Source organism: Rattus norvegicus, chromosome 5 (assembly GCF_036323735.1).
Source record: "Rattus norvegicus strain BN/NHsdMcwi chromosome 5, GRCr8, whole genome shotgun sequence".
NCBI classification, from domain to species: domain Eukaryota; kingdom Metazoa; phylum Chordata; class Mammalia; order Rodentia; family Muridae; genus Rattus; species Rattus norvegicus.
In genome coordinates, this window is record NC_086023.1 from 61,785,097 (window position 1) to 61,802,342 (window position 17,246).

At 47.5% G+C, this 17,246-nt stretch overlaps 1 protein-coding gene across 1 annotated transcript; it reads right to left on the bottom strand.

The window, feature by feature from the left end:
* Positions 1-9,410: 9,410 nt before the first annotated feature.
* LOC134486931 (protein SPATA31F1-2-like) lies at positions 9,411-16,287 on the bottom strand. The gene is made up of 4 exons (XM_063288525.1): positions 15,954-16,287; positions 15,311-15,356; positions 14,021-14,081; positions 9,411-13,346 (listed from the first exon to the last, which is right to left on the bottom strand). Exons 1-4 carry the CDS (start codon positions 16,095-16,097, stop codon positions 9,743-9,745), a joined length of 3,855 nt encoding a protein of 1,284 aa, XP_063144595.1. The 5' UTR covers positions 16,098-16,287; the 3' UTR covers positions 9,411-9,742.
* Between the last annotated feature and the right edge of the window lie 959 nt (positions 16,288-17,246).

The following is a 17,246-nucleotide window of genomic DNA, read 5'->3' on the forward strand; positions in this document are numbered from 1 at the left end:
CCATCCAGGAATATGGTGCCTTCTGGACAAAAATGATGGTGCCTGTGCCAGCAGGAGTCGTTGAGTCCCTGAAGCGGTGAACGTTGTGTACCTAGTATAGAGGTGTATGTTACTCGGTGTGCAACTATTCAGGGTTGGGTTTGGAATTGGTGGATGCCCAGAATGGTGTTGATCTGGGTACAGATTAGAATAGGGTTATGGCCTGCACGGGGAAGGATCCTGCTGATGTTAATGTGGGGTTTGGAACTGGGCTGCGATCCTTGCCGATAACGGCTGATACATCTTGGATTGGTCTTTTGAAGACGGAATGGAGTCAGACACTGAATTTGGGTTTGAGGTTAAGGTTGGCCAAGGAATTTGCATTGTATGTTGGAGGTTGGTTCTGAACTTCTAAGACAATCCAGGGAGAGATGTACGGTTGGTTCTGTGCCATGTGTAAGTTCTGCTCTGATATGGGAGGGTTTGCTGGCTGCTATGTAGGTTCTCTGTGTGAGGCTGTAAGTCTCCTAGAGCTATCCGAGGAGGGCAGGTGGCCTTCCAGGTCCCAGGAAGAAGCAACACCAAAGCCTGTGTTAGGCTCCTCTGACCATTCAAACGTCTTGTTGATATTTACCACACCACCTTTCTCTCTCTGGACACGAGACTGGGGTTTGGTTTAGGGGTAGGGCTGTAGGGCTAGGATTGCAGTGGGGATTGCAGCTAACATGAAAGTTTGCCGTAGAGATATAAAAGGGAGCATGCCTGTGCTGGGACCCCTTCCTAAGGGTGTTTCCCTAAGAGTGGCCTGGATCAGGCACGTCTGCCTGATTTGCTCTTCCATTGCTGTGTCAGACTTCAGGGGAATCAGTAGTCTGCGGGCATGGAACCCTGGGTAAACTGAGGCTTTTCATGGTGATGCAGACTGAGTGTAGATGGGATTCTAAAGAGGGTTGTGATCTCAGATCCTGACTTTGGTAAGTCTGTCCATGTGAACAGTTTCTGGCGTTCACCTATCTTTGACATCATTAACTGCTTATCACTCTCAAGTATTGGGGTCATCGCTGTTCTGACATTTTTTTCCTATCATACTCAAGATCAAATCAAAGGCCTTCATATGTGAGGTTAGAGCTCTGCCAATAGGCAAGACCCTCCTTTGTTGAATATTTAAGACCAAATGTCAAGTTGTTGAGACTAGGACATACACAGGAATCCAAGGCTATCCCATTAAGAACAGGCAATAGGATAGAAGTTACAAACCAGATTTAAAGGTGGGAGAAGAGTCAGTATGGTGTTAAGCCTTTAATTCTAGTTCTCCGTGGGTAGAGGCAGGTAGATCTCTGTGAGTTAGAGGTTGACCTGGTCTACAGAGTTAGTTCCAAGTCAGCTAGGGCTTCAACATGAGACCTGGCCTCAGGAGAGAAGAAGGAGGGGTCAGAAGAGAACTAGAGGCTCTGGGAGAGAGGTGCATAAAGGATGGATTTGGACAGCATTTGTATCTATGGATCTGTGTGACTGTCTATATAGTTTTGAATGTAAGCCTTTCTGTCTGTCTGCAGGACTGTCTTGCCTGTGTTTGCTCCATGTCAGACTTGGGGTGTTTATGAGTCTATGTAGTAGGTGCATTTTCTAGACAAGATTTTTCACGGTCTGATTCAGTTTTGAGTGGCATGGTTGAATTTGTCATATGAACCTGTGTGGTTGGGTCTCTGTTTCCACGTGAGTTTGCTTCAACCTCTCCTTTTGACACCCCACCCCCCCACTCCCCCTGACACACCCCAGCTGCCAGCACGATTTACCGCAAATAATGGCTTCCCTTCCCGCTGTCTGGATTCCCACGGGTCAGGCTGCCTGCCCAGGCCCCTGGCCCTCTGGCCTCTGAATCGGGCCTGACCTTGGAAGTGCTACACTCTGGAAATCCCCCATGCTCCTTGCCTGGGTAGGGGCTGAGAGAAGATGTGTGGAGAGGGAGAAGGCAAGAAGGGCAGCAGTTGGCAGCGCCCACCCTCCTGGAAAGAAGATCTTTCCTGATTCTTTCCCAGGCTTCCTCTTCTCCCCATGCCCTCTTCCCAACCATGTGCTCAGGGTCCTGACTTCAGCCTCTGGGTATGAGACCAAAGCCCGGTGCTATCAGGTGTAGTTCTGCCCCGTATCCCGGCTGTGTACGCTGTAAGAACTCTTCTTGTCCACACAGACCTCAGCGTGGTCTTCCCTACTTTCCTCTCTTTGCAGTGGACAAAGGAACCGTTTTTGTTCTTTGCCTGTTGGGCCTGGCTCCAGAGTCCTGCTGGAGATTAGGCCCTAGGGGGTCAGCATAGTAGCAGGGACCGGAGCACAGCAGCCACTCAGTAGCAGTGTGCTCTGATTGTAGCCACGCCCACTGTTTCCCATAACTCCTCCAAGACCCATCCAAGGTCTGCACTTATCTGCTCCCCCTGCCAACCTCGTGTCTCTTTTAAATTTATTTTATATGTCATTGAGCGCAATTTGTGCAGCCCATAAACTAAGGATCATGGAGCAGTCCGCTGGAATTTAGTTGACTTACCAAGGGCCATACCCTTAAATAAAACTCACTCTCCCCTTCCTAGCAGCCATCAATTGTCAATAACTCTTCAGCTAGGAGTTGGGCCTCATGTCTTCCAGGCTATTTTGAAATGTTCTTCTTGAGAGCCAAAAGGGAATGTTCTGGAAGGTCAGTTCCATTTATCACGTCAGAAGGTGCTAGAGTGACCTTCATATTTCTAATCAAGCGCTGACCTATTACTGGCATCTACCACTAAATCTAAGGCTGTAGAGTCTTGAATTTGTGCCTGGGTGAGGCTTTTGCTTCTTCAGTTTCCCTCCCTCAAGTCTAAGGAAAGGGAATGAGTGGGATTGTGCTAGGGATTGTGGGAGGGGATGGGAAGGCTCCGTCCTTGTCCTCCATCAGCGTCCTGCTGAGTCATGGCCTCCGCCTCTGTCCTCTAGCTCACTTCTCTGCAGAGAACTCAGGCTCCCGAAAGTCTCTGTTGCAGTTCATCTCCCCAGACCTTTGCTTAGGAGGTTGGTCAGCAGCTTGAGCCCATGGTGGATTATGACAGGCAGGAGCCTGCGGGGAGCCATCGGAAGGACCTGCTCCACCCTAAACCAGGATGTGTGCATGGTAACCCACCTTCCTACCTCAGGCCACCATGACATTTGAGTCAATTCCCTTTATTGCCCCTGTCCCCAGACGTCTCCATGTGTGGCCCTCTGCCCAGCTCCCACCAGGCAGAGAGGATGTGACTGTCACAAGACCTCCTTTTCATTTTGGGGATGCTTCAGGAAAATACCCGGGAGAATGTTGGTTCAGCAGGCCTGGTCTTGTGCTCTCTGCCCTCTGGACCAACTAGGACCTGGGCTTCCTTCCTTTGTGCAGGATCATCTACCATTCAAAGTAGGGACGTGTCCATGTTTTTGCCATGTGGTCTTTCTGCTGTGGACATGCTAAACCAAACGGTCATGTTCTGCTGGATTTGGTAAACTTTGTGTCTGCTTCTTATTGGTTTGATGAGTTGGCTACTGAAGAAAAGTGTTCTTAGGACCAAGAATATTCTCTTATCCCTGACACCATATCATTATCAAGCCCAGCATTTCCCATCTCTGTTCTGGGTCTCTCTGTGTCATGTTGGAAGGACGAAGCAGCATCAGCAGTGGCGGCAGCAGCACATTCTGAGGGCTCTTCGGTGGCCACTAAGCGTTGATAAGAATACTTTGTGGACCCAAAGACAGAAAGTCTCTCCCTTAATTAGAGCACAACTGATGGCCTTGGGGGGTGAATGAGAATCTAGCGAGGGACAGCCATTCAGCGTGACCTCGTTTCCCTACTTCCTGGGTCTCTCCCCAGAGAGCACTGCTCCCTGGTCCTCGGTTGAGCACTCCACCCCGGCTCTGAGCACTCAGTACTAATTGATGGAGAAACTTTCTTCTTCTGACCCCCGAGAAACTCCCATTAAGTCTGTGTTCTCTCTGTGGGAGCAAAGCCTGTCCTTTCTCTTTTCTCTCTTTCTTCCCCTCTGGCCACTTTGTACCCTCTCTCTTTTTCAGAAAAGCTCTTGCTATTAGCCCCGGTTGCCCTTGAACTCACCATCTTCCTTTCTCAGCCCCGAATACTGGACCTTTTAGGCATGGCCCTCCACTTTTTTTCTTTCTCTTGAAACCGTTCTATTTTGTCTGTGTGGTTCATTCACGCAACCCTGTTCTTCTTAAGGCTGTGAATAATCTTTCTGCAGCTAAATCGGATGTCTGAATAATCTTTCTGCAGCTAAATCAGATGTCTGTGCCTTACATGGCAGACAGGTGCTCCTCACGCAATTCATCACTTTATTCTCAAAAATCTTCCATCGTCTCAGTTCCACAGTGACACAGTCTTCTGTTGCTTTTGCTTCTGCAGGGGCTACTACGTTTCAATGTCTTCTGCTTATTGGCTTTTCCTCTTGTTTCAGATCTATACCCCACCCACTTCTAGGACCTGCCACAGCTTAGGCAAGCACTCTACTGTTGCACTGTACCCCCAATCCTCCAATTTCTTGAAGTAAAAGTACCTCAAGGCCCAGTCCTTATATGTCTCCATTTTTACTCACTCCCTAGATGGCCTTACCGGGAATCACTGTTTGTTACTGAGAATACAGCACACTGCCTAGGTGACCTAGCTGAAGTTCTACCTGTCTTACCCAGTCCCAGTTTTGTCTTTGAGAAATAAGGTGGGACATGATTGTGTTCCCACTGGAAGGTGACTTCTTGTGAATATAAAGCTATCAAAGAAGGAGTGTGTGTGTGTGTGTGTGTGTGTGTGCACGTGTGTGTATGTATGTGTGTATGTATATGTGTGTATGTGTGTGTATGCACGTGTGTGTATGTGTGTGCACATATGTGTATGTATGTGTGTATATAAATGTGTGTGTGTATGTATGTGTGTGTGCACGTGTGTGTATATGTGTGTGTGCATTTGTGTGTGTATGTGTGTGTATATGTGTGTATGTGTGTGTGCATGTGTGTGTATGTGTGTGCATGTGTGTGTATGTGTGTATGTATGTGTGTGTATGTGCACATGTGTGTGTATGTGTGTGTGCACGTGTGTGTGTGCACATGGAGGTGGGTGGGTTGCCTTCTGCTGTTGTTTCTGATGCTCACTGTAAGGCGGGAATGCTTCACTGAGATGATGTATTAGACTGCCTAATGGCGGGGAGGCCGAGAGATACCTTTGTTGTGAGATCACCCCGGCAGGTTGCAGGAAATCTAAATTGTAAACCTGAGGCTTCTGGTGTTGAACTCCCTGGAATCTTTCTGGCACCAGATGAGGACCTTCCTGGATTTTTTTCTGGCATCAGAACCAGGATTTGATAGCCTATACATCCTGTTACCGTGTTTATCCATACAGCCTAACCTTGGTGTTTTTTTTTCATCTAAGTGGTTTTCTTCTTCTTTCCTTTCTTGTACTATGGATGACCATGTCTTGGATTCTAGGGCTCGTCAATCCAAGAAATGAGGAGACAGAAGCACGTTGGTTAGTGGGCCTCTGAGAGGTACAAGCCCGTGGCTGATATTCGGGTTGGAGAAGTTGTTTTTTGGGGGAGGTCTTGTTGCTTTGCCACATCTGACCTACTAGGCTGTCACATCTGTGTGATGTTCCCTCTGCCTCCACCTGACAGAATAGGGAGGAAAGCTGCAGAACACCCAGCCAGGCACCGCCAGGCAGGTGGGAAAGTACTCTGCCTCCGCCTGGAAAAGCTGATGCTGACTAGAAATGAGTCACCCTAAACATTTACATCTACCTAGACAGGTCTCTAAAGTATGTCTACCTGCTGTTTTAGCTAGCCACTTAAGGACTGACAGTAAGGGGGCTGGAGAGATGGCTCAGTGGTTAAGAGCACTGGCTGCTCTTCCAGAGGACCCCGGGTTCAACTCCCAGCACCCACATGGCAGGTCACAACTGTCTATGACTCCAGTTGCAGGAGATCTGACACTCTCACACTAATGTACATAATATAAAATAAATATTAAAAAAGAAAAACTCACAGTAAAAGACATTGCCCTTTGCCTGTTTATTACCTCTTAAGTCAGGGTCAACACCCGCTTATAAGCTGTAAAACACTCCCACTTGCTGACCTGTTAATTTCCACTGGGCTTTATCCAAGACTTTCTAAATGATGTTTAGGATAAGCTCTGTGTCTTTAAGTAAATTTCTACTAAATCATATTACATTTAGAAATGCAGACTTAACCACTGAGTGTGGTGGTTTAATGATTTTAATCCCAGTACTGGGGAGGCAAAGCCAGGAGAAACTCTGTGATTTTGAGGCCAGCCTATTCTACCTGGTGAGTTCCAAGACAGCCAGAGCTGTCAATAAAACCCCAGAGAGAAAGAGAGAGAGAGAGAGAGAGAGAGAGAGAGAGAGAGAGAGAGACAGAGAGACAGAGAGAGAGAGACAGAGAGAGAGAGAGACAGAGACAGAGACAGAGACAGAGAGAGAGACGGAGAGAGACGGAGAGAGAGAGAGACAGAGAGAGAGAGACAGAGAGAGAGATGAAAATAGACAAAATGCTATGTATAATGAAAGCAATTCAGACTATGGGCTTTTATGAATAGCGGAATACATACATGTTCTGTGTTATGCCTACATATATGCTTATGTTTTTATATTTGCATTGTACTAATTGTTTTATAGATCAGTGAGTGTCCCTGTAAGTTAAAACAATTAAATTAGCCTTAAATGAGGCCCGGAGAGATGGCTCAGTGGTTAAGGGAGCTGGCTGTTCTAGAGGACCTGGGTTCAGTTCCCAGCACCCACACAGCAGCTTACACCGTGCTGTGACTCCAGTTCCAGGAGATCTGAAGCCCAATGTGGGAACCAGATCCTCCTATGGTACATATACCTATACATAGGCAAACATGCATACATGTGAAATTTTAAGTTAAAAAAATGTGCCCTAAATACTATTGGTTCATATGATTTTGGTAAATCTTTGACACTATATTAATTTAAATTTATTGGTGAGATATAAATTAAGTGTCTTGGAAATTAAAATGTCTCCACCCCAGCTGCTAAGCCAATAAAGATATCTATTTTCTTTACTGGGTCTCAAAAGAATGCTTATTTGTTTTAAATGATCACTTTTCTAGCTCTGGCTAAATAAACTTATTATTTTAGGTTATCAATAATACTATATTTTATATTTCTTATCCAGTATCTAGATATGCATGTACATTTACACGCATCACATGCTATGTATCTGACCTTCATCTAAATGTCATACAAAAGTCCGAAAAGAAGGTTAGGCTCTTTCAAGGAAGTCATAAGTGCTGTATGTCATATAGCATGGATGGCGTTTAGAGCTGAGACAAAGTCATCAATAAAACTCTTGGCATTTCTGCTGTGTGTGTTTGGTACCATTCAGAGACAAAACACATTTGCTAGAAGGTCCTGCTTTAATCTGGTTAAAACCTGATTTTCTTTTCATCTTTTTTTTTTCTTTTTTCTTTTTTCTTTTTTTCGGAGCTGGGGACTGAACCCAGGGCCTTGCGCTTGCTAGGCAAGCGCTCTACCACTGAGCTAAATCCCCAACCCCATTTTTTTTCATCTTAAAGGATTAGATTTCTTTTTAAAGATTATTTATGTACCATGTGCACGCCCCTGGAGACCAGGAAAGGGCCAGATCCTCTGAAACTGAAGTTATAGATGGTTGTGAGCCAACACATAGGTGGTGGGAGCTGCACTCAAGTCCCTTGGAGGAGCAGCTAGTACTTCAACCACTGAGCCCTCTCTCCAGCCCCAAAACCTGGCCGGTATCTGATTGCTTTAACCATTTTTGCCACAGTGTATACGAGATGAAACCGAGTATCAGGTGAATGAATGTACTATGATATCCCTACTCTTCTCTAAATGTACGTGTAAAGCTAATCTATGTGGACCCATCAGAGAAAAAAAATCCCTAAAGGTTCTGCTGGACCAGGGATTCTACACTCTACATTAAGGGAAAAAGCTAAGCTTATCTAAGCCCTGCGAATCTGAGATACTTCTGGTCACTGGAGTCTTCTTACGTAGAGTGCATTTATGTCCACAAGCCTCCTAGAATGCTGGCTAGGGAAATACTGAGCTGGTGGCCTCCAGACTGAAATCGTATTAGTAGCTTTTCTCAGGTTCCTGTGCCACCAGTTGGATTCTGATCATCTCCGGTGCACTGCTGCCATGCTGGGCAGCAGAGGGCAGGGCAATAGGCCAGAGTCTGCCTGCATCTTTGAGGGAGAGATAACGGCGTTGACTGGTGAGTTGGATGTGAACTCAGGTAAAAAAAGTCAAGGACAGCACTACTGGGGAAATGGGAGGCCATTGAACTCTGTAAGAAACACTGAGTGGAGCAGTTGTTCCAGGTGATTAATCAGGGTGGGGTCCTCAGGAGTTCATTTCTGAATAATGGCATTGAGTAGGCAATCTGGACATATGAGTGACTCTAGCCAGAGTTCTGAAACTCTGTCTTGCAAAGCCCGTGTCTTGTGTTTCGCGTGGTCTCTGATATGAGAGACAACACCTGGCCCAGAGTTAACTTATTCGTCGAGTACAAGGTCTTTCTCAAAGTCACACTTCTGGAGACCTCATCCTCATCTGAGTACTTCGTCCTGTGTCAGGGCTCCACACTCTACGGCATCGATGATTCTAAAGCGAAGCGATGGCGAGACTATGTCACTAATGACGTCATTATGCACTGGCAGCTGTCATCCCAAACAAGAAACAAAGGAATCTCTGAAATTAAAACACTCACGGAGCCATTAGATACCAGCCAGAAGGAATCCGTTCCTGGGACAAGTTTTCAGACTTTTCAGACTTAGATGGGAAATAGTCATTATCAGAGCTGAGTACATTTTTAATAAACTTTTAGGGAAAATATTGTGTCTCGTGATGGCTATAGATGACAAAGTCAGGATCATGGGCGGAAGTGATGTTTTTGGAAAAGGAGGAGGATAGTCTCTGTGAAACTCTCGTTGTTGAGACAGGACCTCGCTGTGTAGCCCTGGCTGGCCATGAACTCATTAGGTAGGCCAGGTGGGCCTCGACCTCACTGAGATCAGCCTGTGTCTGCCTCCCAAGTGCTAGGATGAAAGGCCCGTGTCACTATGCTGGGCACCTAGTTTCTTCTAGATTGGTGGGAGCTGACCGTTGGGAATGTTCATGTATAAATAGGGCCCAGTAATCCTGGTGGTCATAGGACTTAAGTAAAAGTCCCAACGTGAAGAATCTTTTCGATGGTCCTCCGCAGTCACTAACTAATCAATTTCTTTTTCATCCAGCCTTTGACTTTCATAATGAAACTGAGAACATCACTTTACCTTTGGCCCCAAAATGTGAGACAGGCAAAGAGTGCGGTGAAGGAATTCAAGCATGACCTTTATCTTTAATGTATATTACACAAGAGACTTCCTTTCTGGTCAAGCGTTTTAATTCACATTCTAGGTTGGGGTAAGGAAAACTGACTTGTAAGGTTAAATCTCCCTCCTGAGATGAGGGCATTTTCGTTTCCTTCACCCCTTCTCTTAATAATTACAGCAGAGACAAAGAAGACAGACAACTCATTCGGAGATAGAAAATACATTTTGGGTAGCGCGGTCCTCACCTGTTCATTGAGGAAAATGACAACGGTGTGCTCTTAAAGGGATACAGAGGTTGGGGAGCCTAGAAAGTGTCATCACATAGGGCATTCTCCATTCCCAGAAGAACATTTCTGAGGTAAACCCTAAGCTAGAGTGGGTTTCTCTATTGAGTGGCATAAGCCAACTTCGGACAGTGCCGAGGACAATAGCGGGAGCTGCCCAGCACTGAGACAGGGCCAAGCTGCCGAGAGCGGGGCCGGAGTTTACTGTCTAGAATATGGGGAGCCGTTAACAAGGAGGCAATCACTGACCTCTCGGAGGATGAAGACTGGGCCTTGGGCACTCTGGAGTCCTCTGACCTAGTTTTCTTGATGGGGCTCTTGGTTTGAAGCAGACCCCTTTCAACATTTTCTTTACTGGTTTTGGCCACGGGCGGTTCCGTGTATGTTCTGCTCTTTGTCTTGGGGTTAATAGAGTGTAAAAAGAATTTCATCTTATTTTTCAAGCCAGCCTCTGGAAGATGGCTGGGCCTAGTGTTAGGAGAGGCTGGCATCATATGCCCTGGTGAAAAGTGACCTGGGCAAGATTGGACCTGAAAAGGCTTTCTCTGAATTGGTGAGCATGGGGAAGGCAGGCTCTGGAAGGCCTGCTCTGGAAGGCTCTGGAAGGTCTGGGAGGCCTGGGAAGCCTGGGAGACCTCAGAATGGGGGACTTCAGCAATCCTTGCAGCTTCCAGGACAATGGAGTCCTCGCTTTGACTGTCTTCTGTGTCCTGCTCAGAGTCTGTCTCCATAAAGATTTCTGGAGGTGGAGCTGGGAACTCGAGCTCAGGGGGCTCCTGGGAGCTGTGCAGACAGGCACCCTCAAGATGAAAGTTATGGCCCTGTTGTGAGGACCCCTGAGGTGTTCTGTGCAGGGTCTTCTTTTCCAGTTCCTGCTCTCTGTCCCGGTGTGGTTTTTGACTGACCAGGTAAAGCCCAAGACCAGCATCCCCTTCTCCAAGGTCTCCCACTGCCTTGGGTTTCTCTAGGTTGGGCTTTTTCCTTCCAGTTTCCATGTCAAGACAGACTTGGGTCTTCCTCGTGTCCCTTCGGAATTGCGAGGCCTTGGAGCCCTGCTGGGCAGAACCACAGGGCGCTGCTCTAGAAGTAGATTGCTTCTGTTTCAGGGCCTGCACTGCAGGAGATGCCGGTTTTTTAAGCTGGACCCTTTTTGCATTTGGGGCTGGGGGAGATGGACTTGCCATGGCCTGTTCCTGTAGTTGAGTGCTCTCTGGGATGTGTAGACTCCTGAGGAACTCCTGGATGGATTCACTCTCAAGGCCTGTTGTCTCTAACTCTTTGTGCTCTCTCCTTTCCTTTTCAGAAACCCCAAACTGCATTGCGAGGACCTTTTTCTTCAGGTGGAAATTCAGTTTGGCCAAGATATGTGTGTTTAGTGAGTAGGGTCTGCCTAGGGGAGGCTGGCTCTCTGGAGGCACGTTCTCTGTCCTTCCATCCGCCTGCTCTCCAGGCTGGACCTCTTCCACAACATCCGCAGACACCCTACCATCATCCTGAGCGCAGGGCTTAAGTGGGGTGATTTGAGTCGGAGCTCTTGATAGGCTTCTAACAGGCCTGGGCATCTTCTCTTTGGGTCTAGGTTGACTAGTGACTGCTGGAGATGCAGGTCTAGAGAGAGCCACGCAGTAAAGGGCAGGCAGGCCTGACAGGAAGGCCAGATACTTGTGGTGTAAAGTGGTCTCCAGTTTCTTAATGGTTTCCTCAGGCAGGGCTTGGGGCCGCTTACAATGTTCAAAGAGAGTACCCGATAAGGCCTGTGTCTCCTTGCTGAGGATCTTCGATTTCCAGGGAACAACTATGTGATGTAGGTCAGGGTTACGTTTACTTTCTGCCTGTAACTTTCTGCACTGGCCTTGTGGGATACAAGGGAAGGGAGGTGTTGAGGCCAAGCCTCCAGGAATTTTGCGTTCCCAAGAGCTACAGACTTGGGCCGGGACCTTGCCCTTGTGGACTTGTTCACATTTGGTATCAACATGACTTTTCAACGTGGCTCTCGCCTCAGCAAACAAGTGTGGCATTATGATTGACCCTTTGCCCGCTGTGGATGAGAACATGCCACCAGACCCATCAGCCTCTGGCTGTGAGATGCTCACATCGGATAGCCTACTGCCCGTGTAGGACAGGGACCGCTGGTTGGGAGAGGAGAGGAGCATATGAATGGAGCACTGGATCCTCTGGGGCAGCCCCCAGCGCTGGTGAATCAGCTGCTTCTGCAGGTGGAATTCTAGCAGCCGGCGTGTGTGCTCTGGTAAGATTTTCCTGGTGGAATATGAGAAGGGATTCCTTGCCCAGAAAGTTTTCACTGTCTTATCTTTACCTTGTCCTTCACACGGTCTTTGGGTCAGGGTGTACTGGTTTTGTAGGAAGAAAGCTGGCAGGCCCCACTGAAGCTTGAGTCGCTTCTCTAGGAGGTGGTTCTCCAAGGCTTCACACTCAGCCAGAGTCAGGAACGGGACGGTGATCTGCGCTCCTTCCTGCTCGTAGGGAGTCTTGCTGTTTGGAGAAGTCAGGGAAGAGGGCAGGGCTGACTTAGATGGTGTTTTGGGTAAGAAAAGGCCTGGGAGTACCCCTGAGGGCTGAGCATCTATGAGAGGCTTGGGCATGTTCTTTTTCTTGCAGATACCTGGAGGGCTCAAGGGAGTGACATCCAAGGACTCGCTGTGAAGAGACGGAAGGCCACAGAATAACTGGCTATAATATTCGCTCTGAAGATCGTCGTCCTCGTTGTCCCCTGAGTCATTAGCTTCTGCCTCAGGGAGTGGATAGAAATTATTTAAATGTTCAGCTCCATGAGAGGGCAAGCAAGTATGGCTTTGGTGCCAGGGCCTTCCTTGTTTCAGGTTTATAACAGGCCATTCAGAAACCCAGAAGTTCTGGGTGGGTTGGCTGGCCAGATACAAGCTGTTCGTCTTGTGAGAAACGATCCCAACCGTGTCCCTGGTGACCAGAGAGCTCAGAATGTAGGAAGACGAATTTTCTCGAGATCGACAAAGCAATGTCAGGCTTGGCAGAAGCTGCCTCAGGGACTCCTCCACACGTCTGGGAAGACCCCACTTCTGGAAGTGTATCCATTTTTTTACATGGAGTTCAAGAAGCCCACGGACTTTAGGACTAAGTATTGGCATGTGGGAAGACAGCATGGAGTCCATATGTAAGGACACGGTGTGTGACAAGTCAGTGATCTTTGGGTCCAGGGATAGTAAAGACACAGAGGACTCCACGTGATGAAGGTCTTGGCTTTCCTGGTCAAGCTTTACTTTGCTTTGCATTATTTTTTCCTTAATCATTAGAACCATAGGCTCCTCGAATCTTGATGAAGCCATAGTCTCTGAGACCATGGGCATGTCGGCCAGATGCAATTTCTGCTCTAGCTGGAGTTGATCAGTCCAGTATTCTTGGACACCAACTGTGTTGGACAACTGTGTTAGGTGTTCTGTTAGCTCTGTTAGTGCTTGGTTTTCAGGTACCAGTGGAAGATGTCTTCTTTGGTGCCTGGAATGAAACTCTGTATTCTGTTGAAAGGACATGGGCGACATCTCCAGGCAAGCAGAGCCCTGTGGCAGTCCCAACAAAGCAGGGGAGAGCTGGTTTTTCTCACTCTGCAGCAACTGCCGAATCTCTAGAGTTGCAGCCTCACAGATTTGGCAGCCGGGATCTAAACACAGGAGCTGCCGCACACTTCCCTCCTTGGGGATCCAGCTTTGGCTTGGAAGAGGGAAATAAGACAACCATTAATGAACGATTTTGTCTGCCTCTTTGGAAGAATGTGTCTGGAGATTTCTGGGCCCTTTTCTCCAGTCCCACAAGTTCTAACCCTGCACTGTAGGAAGTGAGGTCCTCATTCAAGGTGTGGGATGTCCCTGCTGCTATATCCAGAAACTCATGGGAATCACTCATGCTCTCCAGAAACTACGTAGAGGGCAAGGTGATGGGGTGATGGCCTCCCAGCAACTGCTCCCCAACTCTGAGGACAGGCAGGAGGTAATATCAGCAGGGTTCAGCCAGACCCAGGGCTCTGCCCATTGAAAGGGAGCAGCAGGAAGTGGGTATGACATAGTGACCTCTTTATGCTGAATTCACTCTCTTGACAGGTGGGTGTCTGGGTACAACCCCAGCAATGTCCTTTACAGAGCATGCGCTAGTCCATTCTGAAATTCAGAACTGCTGAGACCCTAACATACAGATTGGGTATGGGTGGCTCTTCCCTGCTGAGCTGTGACCCTTCTCTGCTCCGGCAGCCCTCTCAGCTGGTGAACCTGCCTGCACGGTGTGTTTCTCCTGGTGTGTTTCTCCTTCCCTCAGTTATCCCTTTCCTCACCCCTGGCCCAGATCAGGCCACGAAGTCATCAGTGTTTAGACCACAGAGGTCAAGAGATCACCTTTTCAAGGCAGAGAGCAGCTCCCACGGCTTCTCAGCTTCTTCTCGGGAAAGTCTCCTGGCTGAGGAATCAGGACACAGTGTCATGTGGTAAACGGGCACATTAGGGGTATCCTACAGGAATCTGAATGGTCAGTCCTGATCTCCGCAAGGGGAAGCTGAGCGCCTGGGCTCGGTGCTCTCTGGCGGGTCTGTGTATAGCACCACCATTTACAATGTGCTGTCCTTGCTCAATTTCACCTGGGCTTCACAAGCAAGTGGGGATCACCAGTACTATGCCTATTTTGTGGATGACTGAGTAAGTTAAATTTTATAGTGTTATAAAACTAGTTCATCATCATCATCATTCTCCTTCTCATCATCATTATTCACTTTACAACCCATTATCAGCCCTTCCTCCCAGTACCCCTCACACAAGTCCCCCCTCCATTCCACTTTCCCCTTCTTTTTGAGAAGAGGAAGTCCCCTTCTGGGTATCATTACCCTCCACTAACCCTTACCCCATAAAACTATCTCTTAATCCATCTTCCTCTGTCCTATGACAAAATACCTAGCATCTTGCCAAGTGACTTAAGGGAGAAGAAATTTGTTTTTGGCACATTATTCCGTCCATCGTGTCATGAAAGGCATGGTGACTGGATGCCTGTGTGTGGAACTGAGAGAGAGAGAGAGAGAGAGAGAGAGAGAGAGAGAGAGAGAGAGAGAGAGGCTCGAGTTATAATGGAGGTCCCAGGATGGTAGTGATGGATGCCAGAGATACAGAAAGTCGGACGAGGAATGCTGTCTGTACTGAGCATGCCCAGTTAGAGAGAGCCTAGAGAGAGCGTTGCAAGTGGCAGGGCCCTAACCTTTAAGGTTACAGCCCACTTTCTGTTCTGCCTGCAACTCTGCTTCCAGATGTGCCCCATGTGAGCAGGCCACTCAATACCTTTCCTGCTGGGATGGATGGATAAGCTCTGAGGCTGTAGGCCAAACAAACAAACAAACAAACAAACAAACAAAAAACCACAAAAAAAACCTCTTCCTTTGCTCTGCCAGGCACACCATCCCAGTGTGAGGAGAGGAAGTAGTTATGATAAGTCATCCCCATCACGTTCTTACTGCTCAGTGTCAAGGAAATTAGGTAGACCATTTTGGAACACTCCCAATCCCCACCCACCACAGTCCTCTGGGTCAGTGACAGTTGTAGATCTCAGAGTGTCACTAGTTAGAACACCTGGCTGTAGGCAGCAGGGGCTCTGGGGACAGAGGTGGGGGAGCTGACAGGGGGTGGGGAGTCGGAGACACTTACCTCTTGCTGCTGCATCTCTAGCCCTTTGCCTGACTTTTCGGTGATGCTTAAAGAGAAAAGCATTACAGTGTAAAGCCAGGACTCCATTTTCTTCTTTATGTCCAAAATGAGAGACAGATCATATACATTTCCCTCTATTTCCTAAGCCCCCTAACGTCTCTGCCCTTCTTTCCACCTGATCATTTCCCCTCTCTGCCTATCTCTGACTCACTTGAGGCTCTCTGCCGTCCTTCCTCACGTCCCTACTCTCATAAGAACGTCTGTGGGAAGGAACGGCACAGCGGGGAGGGGCCGAATAGACGCAGAGACACATCTGACAGCCTGAGGACTTCTGCTCACAAAGTCCTCCAAGTGCACCCCGCTCCCCCGGAAGTTGGAAGGTCTTCTGAGACCCAGGGCAGTAGTTTCTCTGTTATCTAATTCCCAGCCCAAGACAAACAGGAAGACTGTTGGCTTTTCAATTGGAGTACGTTGCGGGCGGCACTGAGGTGGTGGTGGTAAGGAATTATTTATAGGTCCCTTGTAAGCACTTTCTTTTCTAAGTCCTTTGGCACAAAACGGGGGCAATCTGGAGAAGCATTTAGAATGTAAAAATTACTTATCTAGGCTTAAGGTAGTTCAATTACACTCAGCGTTTTCCTACCCGGTAGCAGCTCTTTTTAGGTTCCAAACTCAGTCTCTGGCAACTCCGTCTTATTTGCCAGGCAAGTAGGAAAATGATGAATATGGAGGTGTAGGTACATAAAGGGTAACTGATGTCCCAGAAAGAACATTCAAGGCTCAACATGGCCTAACCCTCATCGACATGAGGAGACCAGTCATCTCTGTATTAGTCGTTCCGGAGCCTACGTGCCTAATGACTCACAGCACTGGGCATTGTCATGGCTGCCTCACAGAGGATGGAATTAGGGCACCAGACTGCATCACAAAGCCTTCTGTTCCACAGAGGTTGTTCCAGTGGTGTTTCACTGGTCATCTGTAAAAGTCTGTCTGTCTGTCTGTCTGTCTATCTATCTATCTATCATCTATCTATCTATCTATCTCTATCTATCATCCATCATCTATCTATCTATCTATCTATCCATCCATCCATCTATCATCTATCTATCTATCTATCTATCTATCTATCTATCTATCTATCTATCTATCCATCCATCATCTATCTATCTATCATCCATCATCTATCTATCTATCTATCATCTATCTATCTATCCATCCATCTATCATCTATCTATCTATCTATCTATCCATCCATCATCTATCTATCTATCATCCATCATCTATCTATCCATCCATCCATCTATCATCTATCTATCTATCTATCTATCTATCTATCTATCTATCTATCTATCATCTATCTATCTATCTATCCATCCATCTATCATCTATCTATCTATCTATCAATCATCTATCTATCTAATCTATCTTCTATCTATCATCTATCTATCTATCTATCTACACACACACACACACACACACACACACACGCACGCACACTCCCTCCCCCTAACTTTACTTCCTCTGTCTCCAATCCCATCTCAACCTCTTTGCTCAGCTTCCTCTTCTACACTGTACTGTCACTTGTCTTCAGAATCTTTGAGTTCTTTGGCACATAGGGCACCGTGTAAGAGAGAGTGTCTGGGAGAGAGTCACCTGCACTAACTCCACACCTGGAGACACATAGGAGCTTAGAGAGGGCACAGCATGGTGTGGCTCCGAAATGGAGAGCTTCGATGCTTCAAATAAAGGGCGACCAGAGATCAACACTGTAAGAAGGGATGGTTATGGCTGATGTGGCAACGCCATCCATCCAGCCATAAGCAACAAAGCATTGGAAGCCGCAGACAGAAATGGCCACTATCCCCTTTCTTGTGAGTATTCATCACCATGGCCATGCTGGAGGCTTTCACATGAGTAAACACTCAAGTCTCAGATA